Here is a 19,865-nt window from a genome sequence, read left to right on the forward strand (position 1 = left end):
TTACATCCCTTGTCTGCTGTTTCTCAGAAAATAACCGGCTTAAAACAATTCATATGCCAAAGACATATTTTAGGGTGGCAAATTCTGCTCCCCTACACTGCAACAAATATGGGCTAGGTGTGGAGTGGAAACTCGGCAGGTGTTACAGATCAGAGACCACTGTCTCTGTGTGACCTAGCAAATATTTTTTTAATTAAATTTATTTCTTATACAGCAGGTTCTTATTAGTTATCTATTTTATACATATTAATGTATATGACCTAGCAAATATTTGTTTATCAAATAGTACCAAACTGCAGACACAGGAGAAGCTCTGAAAACTGAGTCAAAGTTCCGCTTTTGTAAGAGACATTTATATTTATAAGGGAAACCTCTATTTGCAAGGGTGTCTCCCTCTCTGTATCAGGAATAGCAAGATAATCAAATCTCTAGAAACTTATCAATGGAGAAGGCCCTGACTTAAATATTCATAACAACCATACCCTGGTTTACCCTGCTTTGCCTGAAAACGGCCCATAACTGATCTAAACCTGGTCACGATCCTTGTCCTTGAACAGGTCTCAGTAATTAATGATCTAAAGGGAACAAAAGAATGCAGGAACAAAGGACTGTTATCAGGCAAGAGAAGTAACAATAGCAAAGATAGTAATCAGTGGGAAAGAATCCCAGTTCTGTTTCTGTGGTTAAGATTAGCCTGAAGCACATTCTCCAGCTGGCTTGCAGAATTTAAATCCAAGTGCTCAACCACCAGATCAACCGGAGCCTAAGGGATGATAATGTTGACCCTTTATGACCCTTGTGACTTTGACTAAAGCTTGAACCCTGCTGACCTTTGCCCCAATTCTATGCTGAATTCTCCTCTGTTCAAGCCCCTTCATGAATATGCATGTACTCTTAGCTTAAAATTTCCCCAGTTTTGCTGCTCTGGGAGACACTGCTTTGGGAAAGAGCCCTGGTGTTCTCCGGACTTGCTGCAAGTAGTAAAGCAGAAAATTCTGAGAAATGAGGACTGCCATAAATTCCTTCTCCAGGGGAATTTTATGGCCATGAAGAAGATGGAAAGTCAGCACCAAGATGAGTCTGCACAAAGATACTTCACTAAAATAACCCTTGTGTTCTATTAATTTCCCCGTGTATTTTCTTCCCACAATTTACATATCTGAAGCAAGGTCCTGGTGCGACACGCCAGCGGCAGATGGCAGGCAGGACATGCCAATAGTCTTCGCTCCCAGGGGAAGAGGGAGGTTACAGGTTATGGGGGGAATTGACATCCGATTGGCTCATCGGTTGCCAGGGAAACCAGAGGGCCGTGCCCCTCACCGCTCCTTTGATAAGCTATCATAGTGGAGATAGTTCCGATCTAAAGATTAGAACAGTCACTAGATGGGGCCGGGGCAAGTACAGAGGTATTTGCTGATTAGGATGTATGATTAAGAGGGAAGGTCAGTCAGGTGAGTAGGGTGTAGGTGAAGCAGGCACTGGTCGAGCAGGGGATGAAGGTATAGAGAGCAAGAGAACAGCCATCTTGGGTGGCCTAATCATACAACGTGTGTGTAGGTGGGGGTAAGGCAGGCATGTAGGGCATTGGGCATGATTTTAAGGAATGTAGGTTAATCTACACCTAGTTATACATTAGCTCCCATCCATCCCACCCCTAAACTATGCTGAGCCCCCGAGTGGGGCCTTCATAAAAGAGAGGCTGCAGTTCCTGAAGTGGGTGATGGCAGGAATGAATGAATGAGAAGTATGGAGAGGATGGTACTTAATGAAGGCCACCTTCCAGGTTAAAAGAGGGAGAGCAGAGACCCTGGAACTACTGGATCACGGACTGTTATCTTAGGCCCCAAACCTGAACCCGAATGCAAATGTGTGTATGTGTACAGGTTTCTAAGGAGTTTATCCAGATCTTTCATCCGTTCTTACAAGGATCTGTGAACTCACCTGTTAAGAATCCCCCACCCTAGACTTTAAGGGGAGATGGTCAGAAACAGCAGACCAGCGCCCTTGGCTTTGAGCTATGGTGAGCTTTTAAACGGTGTGTTTAATTTGTGAGTTTAGCCCTTCTGTCAGTGCTGAGTCTGCAGAATTTTCCTGAGAAAGAAAGGGACTGTCAGGGAAATTTGTGCTTCAAAGGAAAATTATAGCACACCCTTTTGTGTCATCTGATTCTGTGAGAGCTATTTTACAATTCTGTAGATTGTAGATATGATAGCAATAGAAAATAACTCCTGTCTATAGACATGCAAATTAATTGTCTACTGGTGGGACATTTTCTCCCTCCCTAGTCCACCCTCCCCACCAATCCCTAACCGTGTAAAAGCCAGTTTGGGCCGTATTTAAACTTTAATTTCAATATTCCTGATCTATAAGTGGCCTCCATTCTTCGAATTCTCCTTTGAATTGTAGTAACACCTCACCAGTTACCTCGTTAGTGAGTTAAATAAAATCTTTTCAAAGGGGTTCATTTTTATACTTGTATGAGAGTCACGATTGTATATTTTTGGGGAAAATTACACTTTAATAAGACCTTTGTTCTTTATTCGACTGGAAGGAGTTTCTAGTGCCACCTCCATAACCATGGCAACCGAAGCATAAGGCAAACAAACCCACAGAATTCCTAAATCTCCCACAGCCTACCCTTTGGGGTGACCAGAGGGGAACAGCACTAGGCTCCTTCCCCTTCCCTCTCGTTCCTCCCCTTCTTCCTCCTTTTGCTCCCCACCCCCTTCCCTTCCTCTCTTCGATTCTCTTCCTCCTCGAGGGCGCCCGCGACCCAGGGGCTAGAATAGTGGCGGGGGCGCGGGGGCGGCTACCGGCCGCTGAGACGCGCCCGAGACCGGGCCGCCCACACCCGGGCCAGCCTCCGGTGTCGCAGGGGGACGCTCTGAGCTTGCAGTGGAAGGGAGGGTTTCCTGAAAAGAAGGAACATTACAAGTTTCTAGTCAGTAAGAGCAAAAAACTAAACAGTGTTTTCGGCAAGAAAATTCGGGTTGTTTCAATGTAGCGATAAAAATAACAGGCAAAAGCCATGTGGAAAGTGTGCAGGAAGCTGTCGTGTAGGCATTGGTGGTTCAGTGGTAGAATTCTCGCCTGCCACGCGGGAGGCCCGGGTTCGATTCCCGGCCAATGCAGAGAGCCTTTTGTTTTCAAAAAATCCTTCCAATTTTCAAAATGCTCTCGTTTTGAACTCGGATACTTTATACATTCGAATTTTGATCTACTCGTGTATTTTGTGACCATAAGACCCGGAGTCACTTCTGCAAGGTGAAAGGGGCAGGCTGGCTGGAGACGGGCTGTTTTCCTAAAAGAAACATCCAATTTTCTGTGTTCAGAATATATGGAGTCATCTGCTCTGGATTCATTCTTCTGTTTGAAGCATGAGTAAAGCCAACGAATGGGCTCTGATGGAAAGAAAACTTTTTCCAACGTATAAAAACAGCTCTCTTAAAATAAAAATATAATAAAGGAATTACTGCGAACCCGAGCTGCCGCGTTCAGCAGAGTGGCGCAGCGGAAGCGTGCTGGGCCCATAACCCAGAGGTCGATGGATCGAAACCATCCTCTGCTAGGTGCTTTTTTTTTTTTTTTCGGGGTGGTGGGGGGGAACGAGGTACCGTAGTCTTAGCAACCCTGTTTCCCTTCTTTCTGTACCTCATGAAAATGTGGGTAATTCAGGGGTAGATTTTTATCCCAAGAAAATTTTGTGACGAAAATAATTCACAAATCAGAAAGTCTCTAATGTCAGGTGCCCCATCTCAGGGAGCAGAGAATTAATATTCATCCATCCGCTGAAAGGTGCCCATCTTTACCTACTACTGTATTGTAAAAGAGAATTTAAATTTAGAGTTAAAAAGAACCATATATAGCTGATTTCAGTTTCAGAGATTTGGTTAAAGGGAGCTGGGGTTTATTTAAAATGACAGTTTTCAACAATCTCTCCCCCCTGCTCTGTTTTCCTCCTCAGCACTTATCACTATGTGGTATATAGTATATTTTATTTATTCATTCAGTATTTAGTCCCCCTGTGGTTCCTGTAGTATCTACAACATGGCCTGTCACATCTTCGGCGTTGCTCGTTTGTTAAATACGTTAAAAGCTACGATTTCTAATACACCAAAGATGACTATTCTTCGTTATTCTTCACCTTCTTCTTTTACCTTCTAAAAAATTACAAAAGAGTACAAAAAATACCACACAGAATCTATCTACTACTTAACATTATGGTATATAAACTACAAATTTCTTTTATATTTAAGGAAAACAACAACAACATAAAATTGAAGTACTCTTCAGCTGCAAACCCAGTCCTAATATCCCCTTTCTCAGGGCAACTCTACTATGAATTCGATGTGCATATCTCCCATTCCTTTTTTTTTTTTATGAATAATTTTTATTTGCAAAGAGCCTGAGAACAACTCATATTACAGTTTTCATTTAAATAACACAATGCTTATTTTCAAAAGCATTGACAAAGTGCCCACATAAAAGGCTTTCCTTTATACCATTGACAGTAAGTCTATTTCTATGTAATAATCTATAACTAAACATATGAGTATACCTAATGTCTACATAAATGTCTGGACTGAGAGGCCAAAGGGCCATATTTGATTTTCAGTTGGTTCTAAAGTGAAGGCAACGTCTTTATGAACCTGGCGATAGAGGTTTTAGAAATCCAGTCATTAAAGTTCTTTTATCAACTGTATTTAATTTTTTTTTTTTGTATTTAAAGTTTTTTCCACATGAAAATCCTATCACAGTAAAGAATCACTTTAGGTACCAGGCGAGATCTCATTTCATTTTCAGTCTTGCTTACATGGATGCCCATGGCAGACACAATTTCCATCTGAGGTGTTTCAGTAACAAGCTTTCTAATCTCACAGATCACCAGAGGAACATGTGATTAATCAAAAGGAAAAAATTGCCCAGAAAGATGAAACATTATTCACTATTTTCTTCTGGGTTCTATTTAAGAAATAAATTTTCAGTCGGTTCTTGGATATTGTAACCATAGACTGAGCATCTTCTCACAGTGGCAAATTCATGCTTACCTAGAATTTCTTATTGACACGCATAAAAATGAAAAGAGAAGAGCTCTATTATGATAGTGTCGACGAAAAATTAAATCAGCCGATCTCAGAAAGAAATGGAAAACTTTCTTCAAGCCAAATTGAGGATTATAACCAGGGAACAGCCTCTCAGAAAGCTCCAAGAACTGTTCCGCCCATTAGAAGTCAAAACACAGTTATATAAGTCTTTTGAGACAGAGGGCTGTACATCAAACGACGTATTATTGACAGTTTACACAATTCAGATCTGCAAGTACAAAGTTGTGGGTTATCATGGCTCCTTACAAGATCAAGAAGGAAGGTTTTCTTTTAAGGAGTTGTCTTGTTGGTGATAGGAGAATGTTGTTCTTTACGGTTGAGGCCAGTATTTCTGCTGATGGGAGTGGTTTGGTGGATGCATCATGCAGACACACAATGCACAGTGGAGGGGGGAGGGGGAGGGGGAGGGAGGTGGGGGCGGGGGCGCGGGGAGCGGAGCCCAAACGCAGAGAAAAGTTTTTATGTTTAAATTTTTCTTGTCTTGCCATAAAACGTGAATTTTATTTCACAATAGTCATTTTATTGCGGGGCCGGGCCTCCAAGCACACTCTCTGTGTATAGCACATCTCCCACAAAAAGCACTTTGCGAGATTGAAACAAAGTTTGTCATCTGTTACATTTGTTAGCAGTAGCTTCAAGTGACCTGGAAGAAGGAGACTTATTTTTAGAAACAGATTATTTCTGCTGGAAGAGAGACTTCAGAGATCACTTTTAGTTCAGGAACAGACCAGGAAGATGAGACCGTCCAGTAAATTACACAGAATGTGGTAGCAGTGGCAGCAGGGCTGGGTGGTGGATAAAACCCAAGCCTTCTGATTCCGCAAAGTGTTATTCTTCAATTACAGTCTTCACTTCATAGCTTTGGATGCCGACTATAGAGATTTCCAAATCTCAGAATTTCCTAGAGAGGCCTAGAAACTGCTTGTGTGAGGCAATAATCCGCTGGCTGAGAGTTGAGTGTCTATTCAATAAGGTTTGGAGGAAGAAAATGGGACTGGGACCAGTTTACCTTTGTCCCCCTCCTTCCTGTCCACACCCATCACCTGGAATCATTTGCATTTTATTAATTATCTACAACTTACATTCTATCTCTGAGTTGTAAAATAGCCTAATCACTCAAAGGCAATCAAAGATGCACACCTCCATAGATCATATAATCCTGGAGGCTCAGCCACGTGGCCCCACCCCACCAGGCACCACTGAAAGGACTCCTTGGGAGCTGTCGACTGAAAAAAAAATGCACCACCTAAAAGTTGAGAATTATGTTTTATTCCATGGACCTGCTGAGGACTTAAGCCCAGGTTGCAGCCTCTCAGATAGCTTTGAGGGACTGCTGTGAAGAGGTAAGGGAGTAGCCAACATATATAGGAGTTCAAACAAACAAACAAACACTGGGTGGTCTAGCATCAAAATATCACTGCTAATTAAAGAAAACCAGACATCACAAGTTAATGAATTTAGCGCGTTTTTATGTGTGGGAAGATGCAAGAGTCTGGGCTCATTGAAATCGTTCCTTTGATATGTATCTTATGTACCTAGGGCCAGTATCCTGCTTTTCTCCATCCTGAAGCCCCTCAGGGTGCACAGTCAGTGCGTGGCAGTGGCTGATGGCTTGATGGCTGCGGTAAAATCCTTCGTTTACTGATATGGCAGGTGACAGTTTTTGTCCACAGATCCCATTCACACACTTCCAAGTTTGGTAACTTATTCTGACAACTCATACACATTCTGTTAATAATCTTCCTTTCCCCTTATACTTCTCCGATGCCAAGTTTTCATTCTCAGGCCTGCTTTTATTGCTATACTGACCAGTGGAATTCCAGGATCTAGCCTTGAAAACACAGACAGTTTTTAGTGCTGGAGAGAGGAACAGATCCTGTAGGGCTTCCTAAAATGGCTATTTCTGATGATGTTCAAAGACATTGACCTCAGAGATTGTTACTATGACCCACGTTACTACGAAGTAACATTTAAATTGTAAAAGTCTGTAAGTGATCGTCTTTCGCAAAGAAAATGTCTTGCCCTAGTAATAAGCTGCTAATTGGCAGCTCCTTTTTTCCTCAAGATCTTTATCTTTGTGATATTTGTTAATCAGAAGAAGACAATTGGTTTTTCCTACTTCTCCCATATGCGTGGAAATAAAGTAAAAAAATATTAAAAGAAATCAGTGATTCACTAGAGAGCTGATTTCAACAGAATTTGAGTCTGTGCCTCATGTAAATAGAGGAAACAAGGAGCTAAAGGAGAGAGAGGGGCAAGCTGGGTTCAGGGAACAAGGGTGGGCCATTCGCAGAAGGCAGTGGAACCAGGAAGGGAAGAGGTGGAGCTTCCGCTAAGATCCTTACCGCCTCTGCCTTCCCCTTTCATTTTATTCATTGTAAGACAGGAGAAATAAGAACAGTTACTAAAAAAAAATAAAAAAATAAAAAAAAGGAGAAAAATTTGAAAGGAACAAAGAAAAGTAGATAGAGGAGAATATATCACAGTAAGACAAATATAACATAATTAGAAAAGAATAAGTTTATTTATTAACTATTTAGTCTACAATAAACTATTGCAAACAACTTTCACCACTTTTACCTCATTGTTGGTAGGGAGCTGAAATTTTTTTACTATTTGTTTAGTTCACTTTTTTATCCATTTACTTAAATTGCCAAAAAAAAAAAAAAAAAAGCTGTTGAATGCCTGCTGTGTGTGTGACCCTCTGCTCTGTCTAGAGCTGCCAAGTGCGAAACAGATTCTTTACAGTTGAGGATTTAGGAGGATAGGGAGATCCAGGCATTTGATCTGGGTTTTGGTGGTATGGACAGTATACTGGACACTTGATATGGACACAGAAATCTCTGTTAATGTCCAGAGTTCTCCAGCTGTGGGATTAAGGTTTTCAGGAAGCTTTCAGGTATTTTTTGTTTAGTCCACACTATTATACATTTTTTATTAGTTGTGATGAAATAAAATTCATATTTTATGGCAAGACAAGAAAATTTTAAACATAAAATTTTTCTTTGCCTATTTGGGCTTCCTCCCTCCCCTTTAGTGTGTGTGGTACATCTGTATTAACCAGATCTCCCTAGGAGATAACATTCCTTATTAATCTCATCAGGGTCACTATTCCTTAGGAGATAACCTTCCGTGGTAATCTCATAAGGGGCCATGATGGCCCTGACCCACTACTTGATTTGTATGCATAGATCTGGATTGTGTAAACTGTCAATAACACGTCATTGTATGTACAGGTCTCAGTCTCAAAAACTTAACTGTGCTTTGATCTTTAACGGGTGGAACAGTTCTCAGAACTTTCTGAGAGACTGTTCCTGGGTTATCAGCCGCAATTTGGCTTGAATAAAAGTTTCCATTTCTTTCTTAGATTGACCGATTAATTTTTTTGTTGACAATTGCCAATTTGGAAAATTTGAAGTATTCCTTATTAAAATGCAAATCCTCTTGAAAAAATTGAAAGACTCACTGACCCTGAGCCTGCAGCCCCACGAGGCAACAGTCAAGTGAAATCATAGTGTATAGGCTCTGCAGCCTTCAGTTTTCTGCAGTTCCCACTGGTCCCCTTAGTTTCCAAGTGTGAGTTGGCATTTATCAACATCCTTGTGCTGTGGTTGTTCGTAGGGTAGTATTAAAAGAACAGTGAAATATGCTACTAAAACTGGGAAGGTGAAATACAGTGTCAGAAGTCTTTGTACTTCAAGAAAAATAGCAAAGAGCACCTTGTAGCCAGTTTTGCTTTTATCTGCTAGGCCCCCATGAGCATTTGACTTTTAACCTCTGGTTTAGGGTATATCACAACTGTCTCTTTAGGTACAGTTAAAGCTAAATGTAAACATTTAACGAAAAACAATTTGGAATAGAAAGTTGGGCTCAAAGCATGGAAAAAATGGCCTAAATGCTGTTATGGACTCAATCGTGTTCCCTCAAAATTCCTTTGTTTTGAGCCCTAACCCCAAAGTAACTATATTTGGAGATAGGGCCTTTAAAGAGGTAATTAAGGTTAAATGAGATCATTAGGGTAGGGTCCTAATCCGAAAGCCCTGGTATCTTTATAAGAAAAGGAAAAGACTCCAGGGGTGCAGACACACAGAAAAAAGAGTATGTGAGGACACAGCAAGACAGCCAGCTGCAAGCCAAGGAGGGAAACCAGTCCTGCCGACACCTTAACCTTGGACTTCTAGCCTCCAGAACTGTGAGAAAATAAATTTTTGTTGTTTAAGACACCCAGTGTGTGGTATTTTGTTGTGGCAGTGCTAGCAAACTAATACAAGCATTTTAATAGGATGTTTGTTTGGACTTAGGCAGTAGAAACTGTCAAAGCAGGACTAAGAGACAGAAACGTTTGGAAAGGAAAAAAAAAGTCTACCTGCAAAGAGGTCAAGAGTCAGACTTTGAGGAAACCCCCCCCCCCACACACACACAAGTATTTAAAATGGTGTGTGTTGGAGGGGGGAGCTGCAAAATGACTGAGGTTACCACGTGCACATTGGCCTGTTCATGGTGGAAAAATTGCAACTCACATGGTAATTATTATCCTGACAAGTCCTGACACATCTTCAAAGAGCAGTCTAGCAAAAATCAGGGTGTCATTGTTCTGTCAGGTGTTTAGGTTTACAGAAAACATTCAAGTATTTATTACTTTGAGGACCAGAACTAGGGTGAGCAGGACCCTATTATTTTTTATTTATTTTAGGGTGCATAATATTTTGATTTCTTTTTTTAAATTTTATTCCTTTTTATTTCCACAGCTCTGATCAGAGCACAAAACAATACCTCTCTCCCTCTCTCACATGCGCACAAGTGACTCTTGAAGTGACTAACAGATCCGGCGGTTAAAGGGAGACAGAAATGATCACTCTACTCATCCTAACTCACTGTTAGTAAAAAGTTGAAGTTAGGAAGCATTTCAGTTGGATCTGGAAAACACGACGCCTTGGATCGGTCCTTCTGTTTTCTTGCCACAAGATGGCAGAAGAGGGCAATACTTCTTATTTCACCCACTCTGAAGGTAATTATCCCTCTGATCTCTTAACAGTGGAAGAAAAAAATCTCGGAAAAAGCAAATAATAGAAAGAGGGGATGAATATGATGCTGATGAGTTCAGGATGAAATTAGGGGACTGCTCTCCACCAAGTAGGGTAGCTTGTCTGTGGGTTTTGTCGCCAACTCCCAAGACCTAATGACAGGGGCGCAGGGACTGGAAAAAGAATCTCATCTTAGAGGAGTGAATGACAAACCCATATATTTTGCAGACCCATTGACCTGTTGGCATGAATTCCTGGAGGCTTGTTGTCTGTGACAGGGACAAGACTGTTCGTCTGACATAGGGTCTATACCTACAACTTTAAGGAAAGTGACAATAGGGAAAGAGAGGAAATGTTACAGCCTGGAGGGGGGATGTGGTAGTAGGGGCTTATTTTGCTGTTAATGGGGGAAAAAAAGATTTACAATAGCAGTCATTTACTGGTGAGAGGGGATGACAGGGTAGAGGAAAATGTTAATGCTTCCAACTGCAAAAAAAAAAAGAATTTAGGCATTGTTGAAAGGTGCAGGGGAGGGGGGAATTGAAGGACTTTCGATCATGCCTTGAGACTCCATTCCCTAATATTCCTAGTTAGCCCATGCGTTAAGTAAGTACGCCCTTCTCTTAAATACTGAGTTCTCTGACTTCTATCGCGGGATTTTAAATCGTGGACTCTAAAGTCACTGCCAGATAACTACTCCCCCAGCCTAGCGAGTCCTGGCATATCTCCTTCCGGCACATCGATTAAACATTGGAAGAACGCGGCTTTCCCAAATTGCTGGGTTCCTTGTTCAAACTTTTCTCCTTAAGGAACGTCCCTGACCTTTAATATTCCCGTTGCACTTTGACATAAATCACTTCAACTCACCCTAAGATCTCCGTAGGATAGGCAAGTAATGTTACCGTACCCATTCTGTAGTGGATGAGAGATAGACACCGAGAGGTTAATTTCGCCCAGGATTCGACTGCAGAACACAGTACCGTTAATTGTCAGCTTTATGGCTCTTGGCTCCAGAGCCCGGTGCATTTCCGCAGATAAAGCAAGTCATCCTTTTACTTTCGAGAAAATCTCTTCAAAACGCACAACCCTGATGGCAGACTATCTGGCCAATTGCAGCCCACGGCGGGCTTTTCAAATAGTGCTTCTGCCCAATCAGAGACGGGGCGCGTTCCTTGCGTTGAAAAAGTGTAAACAAAAGCGAAATTTTGGCTATTGCAGCTGAGGGCAAAACTGAAAATCTTTTTCAAAGGACGCCAAAGAATCCACACTAAATTTGCATGACACTGCATAAATGCGTATACTAGAATGTTTACGGAGGGCTTTTTAAGTTTTTACCCCGTTTTCCGCTCCCAAACCAACCCCCTACTCTCCCGAGAGAAACTAGACTACAGGCAAGTGCACCAGCTATTTCTCTGAAAGTGTAGGTGGCTCTGAAAAGAGCCTTTGGGTCATGTGTGGCAGTGGGCTGGCTCACTTGGAGCTGGTGTACTTGGTGACGGCCTTAGTGCCCTCGGACACGGCGTGCTTGGCCAGCTCCCCGGGCAGCAGCAGGCGCACGGCCGTCTGGATCTCCCTGGAGGTGATGGTCGAACGCTTGTTGTAATGCGCCAGGCGCGACGACTCACCCGCGATGCGCTCGAAAATGTCGTTGACAAACGAGTTCATGATGCCCATGGCCTTGGACGAGATGCCGGTGTCCGGGTGGACCTGCTTCAGCACTTTGTACACGTAGATAGAGTAGCTCTCCTTGCGGCTGCGCTTGCGCTTCTTGCCATCTTTCTTCTGGGCCTTGGTCACCGCTTTCTTGGACCCCTTCTTCGGAGCCGGGGCAGATTTAGCCGACTCAGGCATGATGAAAAAAATTACAAGATTCCCGAGAAGCAAAGAGAGAATAGTGAATCGGTCGAGTCCTTTTTATTTACAAATCCATATGCAAATAAGGTTTAGTAAAGTTCTTCGTCGGATTGGCGAATATTAGTGATGACGTTATTTCAATATTGTCCAATCAGAACGCGCATTATTAGGAACTGCATTTGTCTTGTTTAAAATGGGACAGCAACTCTGGCCAATGGAATAGCTTCTTTTGCGCGCGCAGCTGCGGTTATAAATTGTGGGTTTTTCTTTCTCTTTAGTCTTTTTTGACGTCGGTGCATAAGCTTTGCACTATGTCTGGACGTGGCAAGCAAGGCGGCAAAGCTCGCGCCAAGGCCAAGACTCGCTCCTCGCGGGCCGGGCTCCAGTTTCCCGTAGGCCGAGTGCACCGCCTGCTCCGCAAAGGCAACTACGCCGAGCGGGTCGGGGCCGGCGCGCCGGTGTATCTGGCCGCGGTGCTGGAGTACCTGACGGCCGAGATCCTGGAGCTGGCGGGCAACGCGGCCCGCGACAATAAGAAGACGCGCATCATCCCGCGCCACCTGCAGCTGGCCATCCGTAACGACGAGGAGCTCAACAAGCTGCTAGGCAAAGTCACCATCGCTCAGGGCGGCGTCCTGCCCAATATCCAGGCCGTGCTGCTGCCCAAGAAGACTGAGAGCCACCACAAGGCCAAGGGCAAGTAAGATCTGAATTAATACTCCAGTCTCTAAGAATAAAGGCTCTTTTCAGAGCCACCCACAACTTATGTGGAAGAACTGAACACTGTCCTGAAACCTATCACGAATCCCTGGCTAAGTTTACAGTACTGTACGTTGAAATATGTAGTCCTATTGATTTGACCGAGCATGCGTTAACTCATCTGGTAAAAACTAGTTTGCAGTTTACTCTTGTAAAACCATGAAAGCGGCCGCATTTATTGTCCCCTCCCCAGGAACACATTTCCGGTGATTATTTGTTCCAGCAAATGTTAAATATTAAACCAATTTTGTCTTGTTTCTGGGTCTTTATCGTTAAAACCCGATGGTCCATTAGTTAACTAAAACTGCCCCTACTCGAAAGCTCCTTTCAGAGCTACTCCTATTTACAGGAAAACACCTAATCACTGATCAATGTAAATGTATCATTACTCCAGGCCTGCTTAAGTACACAGTTTACATATTAAAGTCCAATCAGCCATTTGATTGCATCAAAATCAATTAATGAAGTCACAGTCATTTACTAGTATTTAGTCAAGCACACATCAAGCTCCTCCTTCCCCACACCACGCTGGGCAAAGTTGTGTTCAGGAGGCCGGTGTGCCAGTCTATTCTGAAACTTTATTTTAGGTCTTGGTACACTCATTAAAAATAGATCCTGATGCAATTATGAAATGTAACTACTATTTAGAGAGACTAACAAATACATTATTTTGCTGTAATTTCCCCCTACATTATCTGAAAAGGAAAAAAGACTCCAATGAAAAAATGCATTTCTTTTAGGACAGTTTAGGCGCTGACTTCCACAAATTCTGAACCAGACTCCTTTTTTGCTGGAGTCTTAACGTTTTGGTCGAAAACCATAAACTCAGGATGGAGTACGACCATAATTCTTTCCTGCGAAAATAGAAATCACAAAATAGTATGGACAACAAAACTTTTCAGAGGCGGTAAAAACCAAATGAGGATTGAATTAAAAGCCAATCAGGTTACTCCCGCAAAGTTCTGGCCAATCAGGATCGGATCATCTGTATAAAGTGTGGTCCTGGGAGCGCTAAGTTGCTTCTCTCGCGGCATTAGCACAGAAGCATGGCTAGGACCAAGCAGACAGCTCGCAAGTCCACCGGCGGCAAGGCGCCACGTAAGCAGCTGGCAACTAAGGCGGCTCGCAAGAGCGCGCCGGCCACGGGCGGCGTGAAGAAGCCGCACCGCTACCGGCCCGGCACGGTGGCCCTGCGCGAGATCCGCCGCTACCAGAAGTCCACGGAGCTGCTGATCCGCAAGCTGCCGTTCCAGCGCCTGGTGCGCGAGATCGCGCAGGATTTCAAGACCGACCTGCGCTTCCAGAGCTCGGCCGTGATGGCGCTGCAGGAGGCGTGCGAGGCCTACCTGGTGGGGCTCTTCGAGGATACCAACTTGTGTGCTATCCACGCCAAGCGTGTCACTATTATGCCCAAGGACATCCAGCTTGCGCGCCGCATCCGCGGGGAGAGGGCATAAACTGTCCTTTCTAATCCGCCTTGGGCGCATTTGCTTTCTTCCAAAGGCTCTTTTAAGAGCCACTTCTGTTCTCATTGAGAGTAGCTGTTATACTAGGGTGGGTATTTAGAAAATGCGGGAGAAGGGTTTCTTTCAGGAACTACATATTTGTCATGCAAAATGGGTATACAGAATACTTGCCAAGGCTACACGTGCCGTGTTCGTTTATGTTAGCTATCTAAAAGGACTTGCTGAATAGCAGCTTATAAAGGCAACAGTGTCTCCAGCAATAAGGTCACCTGGACCCTGAGTAATCAAAGATTTCACTAGAAGGAATCAGTCAACAAAAGAACTCTCAACCAAGTAAACTGGGATTCAGAGCATAAATACTAGCCAGTCCCTCCCCCACTTCGGATATAGTCGGGGTGCGGAGTTCTGGCTGACTGTTCTGTGATGTATTGGCAGTGCATGGAAGGACAAGCACTTTGCATGCCCTAATCAATTATTGATTTGAACTGTTCAGGGTCCCAGGAGGGGCAGAGTACATCTCGATTAAGCCAGACAATGTTGGTGGTTTGCCCGGGATCTAACAATAGTGGGCAGACTTCTAATGTACTAATTCAGTTTCTTTTATACAACTCCAAAAGGAAAGAATGAATCTGGCTGAAGCTACAGGGTGTTCAAACTAAGCATTTTTGTTCTCATGAGAACTGCATTTCTAGCTGTTTAGTAGTACCATCTGGTAACCCTACGGGATAAAGCTCTGAACTGTTTACTCTCCTTCACACCCATTCCAAGATTTGATACTGTAAAATTAACAAATTAACTTTTTTATTTGATAGCTTTCAGGAGCCTCCTAATGCAGATGTGCACGAGGAGCAATCCACAGGTACCGTGCATGCCATCAACATCTGGTGACTTCCCTGAGGCAGAAGCCACAGTGAGCCCGTTTGGGACAGTAATACCCCCCACACCACGTGTGGACTTCCCCGTGTCTCCTTATCCCTTACATGAGGTCACACTTACAAGTATGAAATACTAGCTCCAGGAGCTAGTCTCCCAACTCTGTGTGGACCTGTTTTAAAAGTCGAATTTTGCCCCTTTTTTCTCACCATATACATATAAGTCCAAAGATTTTTTCGTGTTCACTGTTGTTTCTCCAGAATAGAAAAAGCCTGACACGGGCAGGTGCTCATTAAACTCTAGTTGAATGAATGTATTGCTGATAAGCAACCTTGTAGACACAAGATAGCCTCAGTCGCTGAGTGCTTCCCACCTTCTGCATTACACATTTCATCACAGATTCTTTTTGAATTCTATGGGGAGTAGATATAATACTGATGACAACAATTATATAAAGCTTTATAGTTTCCAAAGTATTTTCACATGTCTTTTCATATGTGAACTTGGTAATAGCTCCCCAGGTTTAGATGAGGCACATATTAATCCTTCACTAGCTCTAGAAAAGTCTGTCTTTTCTAAAGGTAGCCAAGTATTGGGAGGACAAAGCCAGGAAATCTGTTTGGGATTCTTTCAACAAACCCTGAAAGGGGATGAGATCTGGGTAAGCCTCCAATGACTAGGAAAATAAAGGAGGAGAAATCGTTTAAAAAAAAAAAAAAGAAAGAAAGAACTGGGCAGAAAAGCCTGATTTCTTTTAAGTGGAAAAGCAGAAGTTCTCCTCAGCAAGGACATCTGCTGGGATTTGGGAGTCTTTTGAGATCTGAACTTAAGATCTCAGAAGTGTACTATGGGTCAATGAGGACATGTTCTATTTGACGCCTAAATTTGATTGTAGAAAAGGTGGTTTTAGGAAATATCCAAAAATTCTTTGATAATCTTCCCTTCAAAAAATGGAAACTAGGGAATTCCCTGGCGGTCCAGCGATTAGGAGTCCACACTTTCACTGATGAGGGTGTGGGTTCGATCCCTGGTTGGGGAAATAAGATCCCGCAAGCCGCCCAGCGCGGCCAAGAAAAAAAAAAAAAAGGCATCTAATTCTTCTCCCCTTGAATGTGAGCTGGATTTAGAGACTGGTGTGGCATAAAGCCAAAGTGACAATAAGTACTTTGGAGACTAAGTCATAAAAGGTGCTGTGTTTCCTGCTTGCTCTCTCTCAGGTCACTTGCTGGGGATGGGCTGGGGGAGCCCCAGCCGCCATGTTGAGAAGATATTCAGGCAGCCCTGTGGAGACGCCGGCACGATAAGAAGCTGATGCATTCTCCAACAGTCAGTGGGCAACTACCAACAGCCGTGTGAGTGAGCCATCTCAGGCCCAGTCAAAGCTCATGTAACTGCAGCCTCTGCTGACAGCTTGATTTTTCACTTCTTGGGAGACCCTGAACCTGAACCACCCAACTAAACTACTCTCTGATTCCTGACCTTCAGAAACTGTGTGAGAAAATACATTTGTTGTTTTAAGCTACTAACTTTTCTGGTAATTCACTACACAATAATAAATAACAGATGCAAGAGAAAAAACAAGAAGAGTTAGGAGTTATCTGACAGACTTCACTGGTCTAATACAAGGGAATAAATAAAATATAGTGGGCACATAAAAAGAGATTCTCTCTTTCTTCTGAGATCAAGAAACAAATAAATGGCAAAAATAAAAGCTGAACCCAAGAATCAGTCCATACCTGGGCACACCTGTGCCAGGATCTCCAACAGCATTTTCTAGCTTTATTTTAAAAAACAAACAACAACAACAAACAAACAAGCAAATCCAGAATAACCACCAAAACCAAAGGCAAAAAATCTGAGTACTATTTTAAAGCATGACTTGCAGAGTACCAGTGTCTTAGTCTGCTCAGGCTGCTGTAACAGAATACCATAGACTAGGTGTCTTATAAACAATAGAAGTGTATTTCTCACAGTTCCGGAGACTGGGAAGTCGAAGATCAAGGTGCTGTCAGATTCAGTGTCTGGTAAGAGCCTACTTCCTAATTCATAGATGGCTATTTTCTCAGTGTGGAAGAGACAATGGGGTCTCTTTTATAGAGGCACTAATCGCATTCATGAGGGCCCTCCACTTATGACCTAAGCATCTCCCAATAACCCTACCTCCAAATACCCAATACCCTCACATTAGAGATTAGGTTTCAATATATGAATTCTGGGGGAACAGAAACATTCAGTCTATTGAAACCAGTCTGTTTTTAAAGATTAGAAGCTTAGGAACTGTGTTCTTAGCCTCTGTCCCTGTTGTAAACCCAAGAGGGCGAGGCAGTAGAGGACTCCTACCCCAAAGGACCCACACCTTCATTTTGATTCTTGTTTTTTCAGTATCCAACCCTGCAGATGCTAGTAAGTTGAAGTGAATGAAAGGGAATCAGAGTTTCCGGCAGCTATTGTCTGATATATTTCAGGCATGATAACTAGCTACATTAGGAGACACTTAGAAGGGACTATAAAGACCATGGTATTATAAAATTTTGGAAACAAGGTAGGACATTATACAAAACAAGGAGGGAGTGTTAGGCATGAAAAGCTGTGTATATTAGAGAATACATTTAGGTTTTGAGAGAGTTTCAGGAGAAAGTAAGGGGTTTCTTAAAGGTTTTTGCAAATTAAGGTTCTGACTTGGTAAAAGGCCAATCTATGTGGAGAAATAAGACTATATGGAATGGAAGGAAAGATTTGAGAGGTTAAGTTCATGGAGTTGAAAAGACTCCAAATGGCTAGTGGTGTTTTGGATTAGTGTGTGTGTGTGTTTGGGGACAGGAGAAATGAGAATTAGGAAAGGTACTAGTTACTAGTCAGTAAACTAATTTTGAACGAAGAACAATTAAAGAACAATAAAAGAGAAAAAAATTAAAAACGAAAAGTAAGAGAGATAAACACAATCTACCAGCTAATTCCAAAGGTTTAATCAAAACAGAGAAAACAAAATCAAGTGTCAAGAAAATAAACGTGTGGCACATCAAATTGAAAATACAGTAATAATGAAAAGGATTGAGCCCAACACTGGGAACTAAGAACATTAAGAATTGTCAACCAGACAAGTGTGAATCAGTAGCAACCCTCAGAACATTGGAAAGGCAAGTATACCTACCTCACTTATTCATCTGATTGAAGGGGAAAGGAATTCTATGGACTGTAAAGCATTGCCAACATTTCTCTCAGAAAAGAATAGCTCTCCTAATGTGAGAAACAAACAAACAACTCCTAAATATTTATCCCAATTATTCAACAAGAATTTATCAGGCAATATCATTATTATTTGCTGAGAAAGACAAAAAGGAAGCATTTGAACAGTACTTAATTTAAATAACATTCTCAAACTCAATTTTTTAATTGAATTATATTTGATTTACAATTTTATGTAAGTTTCAGGTGTACAACAAGGTGATTCAAATATACCTATATATCTATGTACATACAGATATCTATCTTTTTCAGGTTCTTTTCCATTATAGGTTATTAAAAGACTCAAACTTTTTAAGCTGAGAAATCTGCAGTTTGTTTCCTCCATGAAGGTCGGAGAAGAGACTTAACAAATTATTTTAACAAAGAGAATCACACCTTTGGGACACATAGATGTGAATATAAATATTTCCAGGGCAAAGCATTGGCAAGGCAACTGTATTTGTAAATTAAAGGCATGGAGTTTTTGGGTGCACTTGATTTCTCAGTTCAACAAAGGAGAGAAGCGAGGGGGGGAGGGGGCAGGGCGGTAATCCCTGAGAGGCATTTTTACTTGTTCGTGGGCTCACCAAAGGAAACTATAGGTAAAAGATTACCTTCCTCAAACAGCTTCCTGAAGTGTTTCTAAGTGAGATGAAGAAAATTTGAAAAAGCCAGTACTACCCCCCAAAATGTGGCAGCCAGTGAGGGAAGGGAAAGTAAGGTGATAGGATGAGTAAGGAAAAGGGGAGAGCACCGACGCTGAGAACGACAAAAAACCCCACCTGGAAGCTATCTATAATCAAGCGGCCAGCCACGAGGTTTAACAAAAGCTCCCAAATGCCTACAATCATCGCTCTTGAGATGCGCCATTCATTCCAGCAGCCACAAGTCGCTAAGAGATGGCAGAAAACAAACAAAACAAAACAAAACCGACAGCAAGTCCTGACCAAACCAAAAGAAAGGTCTTCCAGGGGCGGGCGAGCGCAACACAATGTAGAAATTAGGCTGAGGGCTTTTCATTAGGCGCCGGTTCTGACCAAGTAGTTTAAGCACCGCCCTTTCCAGTTTGCTGAAAACGTGGGCGGGGCTTCGGGTCTGGAACCTCCCTGAAGAGACGCAGCTGGCTTGAGCGGTTCCCAACCAGGTCCGATATACCACTATATAAAACACCGCCTTTGCGAATTGGAGTATCGTGTTCGATTAGAGTTGCTGAGATGTCTGGTCGCGGTAAGGGTGGGAAGGGCCTGGGTAAAGGAGGTGCTAAGCGTCACCGCAAGGTTCTGCGTGATAACATCCAGGGCATTACCAAGCCGGCTATCCGACGCCTAGCTCGGCGTGGCGGGGTGAAGCGCATCTCCGGCCTCATCTATGAGGAGACCCGTGGGGTGCTAAAGGTGTTTCTGGAGAACGTGATCCGGGATGCCGTTACGTACACTGAGCACGCCAAGCGGAAGACTGTCACTGCTATGGACGTGGTCTACGCGCTCAAGCGCCAGGGACGCACTCTGTATGGCTTTGGCGGTTAAAGTTCCAAAGGCATCATAATGTCGTTTAAAGGC

General features: G+C 42.8%; 4 protein-coding genes across 4 annotated transcripts; 3 read left to right on the top strand and 1 right to left on the bottom strand.

Annotated features, from left to right (window-relative positions):
- Window positions 1-11,599: 11,599 nt before the first annotated feature.
- Window positions 11,600-11,980, bottom strand: LOC309967314 (histone H2B type 2-E-like; the record flags this gene model as incomplete). Its single annotated transcript, XM_082847890.1, has 1 exon — window positions 11,600-11,980. One exon carries the CDS (start codon window positions 11,978-11,980, stop codon window positions 11,600-11,602), a length of 381 nt encoding a protein of 126 aa, XP_082704016.1.
- Window positions 11,981-12,294: 314 nt separating this feature from the next.
- On the top strand, window positions 12,295-12,694 carry H2AC17 (H2A clustered histone 17; the record flags this gene model as incomplete). Its single annotated transcript, XM_082847885.1, has 1 exon — window positions 12,295-12,694. The coding sequence occupies one exon, from the start codon at window positions 12,295-12,297 to the stop codon at window positions 12,685-12,687; it is 393 nt and encodes a 130-aa protein (XP_082704011.1). The 3' UTR covers window positions 12,688-12,694.
- Window positions 12,695-13,785: 1,091 nt separating this feature from the next.
- H3C12 (H3 clustered histone 12) lies at window positions 13,786-14,239 on the top strand. The gene has a single exon (XM_082847875.1). It carries the CDS (start codon window positions 13,789-13,791, stop codon window positions 14,197-14,199), a length of 411 nt encoding a protein of 136 aa, XP_082704001.1. The 5' UTR covers window positions 13,786-13,788; the 3' UTR covers window positions 14,200-14,239.
- Window positions 14,240-19,520: 5,281 nt separating this feature from the next.
- Window positions 19,521-19,832, top strand: LOC309967320 (histone H4; the record flags this gene model as incomplete). The annotated part of the gene is made up of 1 exon (XM_082847895.1): window positions 19,521-19,832. One exon carries the CDS (start codon window positions 19,521-19,523, stop codon window positions 19,830-19,832), a length of 312 nt encoding a protein of 103 aa, XP_082704021.1.
- Window positions 19,833-19,865: the final 33 nt, after the last annotated feature.

The sequence above is a fragment of the Leucopleurus acutus genome (genome assembly GCF_964270905.1).
Source record: "Leucopleurus acutus genome assembly, chromosome: 10".
NCBI classification, from domain to species: domain Eukaryota; kingdom Metazoa; phylum Chordata; class Mammalia; order Artiodactyla; family Delphinidae; genus Leucopleurus; species Leucopleurus acutus.

What these genes read in the sequence shown, in the direction of transcription:
- H3C12 (XM_082847875.1), top strand. Translation starts at nt 13,789, where the DNA reads ATGGCTAGGACCAAGCAGACAGCTCGCAAGTCCACCGGCGGCAAGGCG.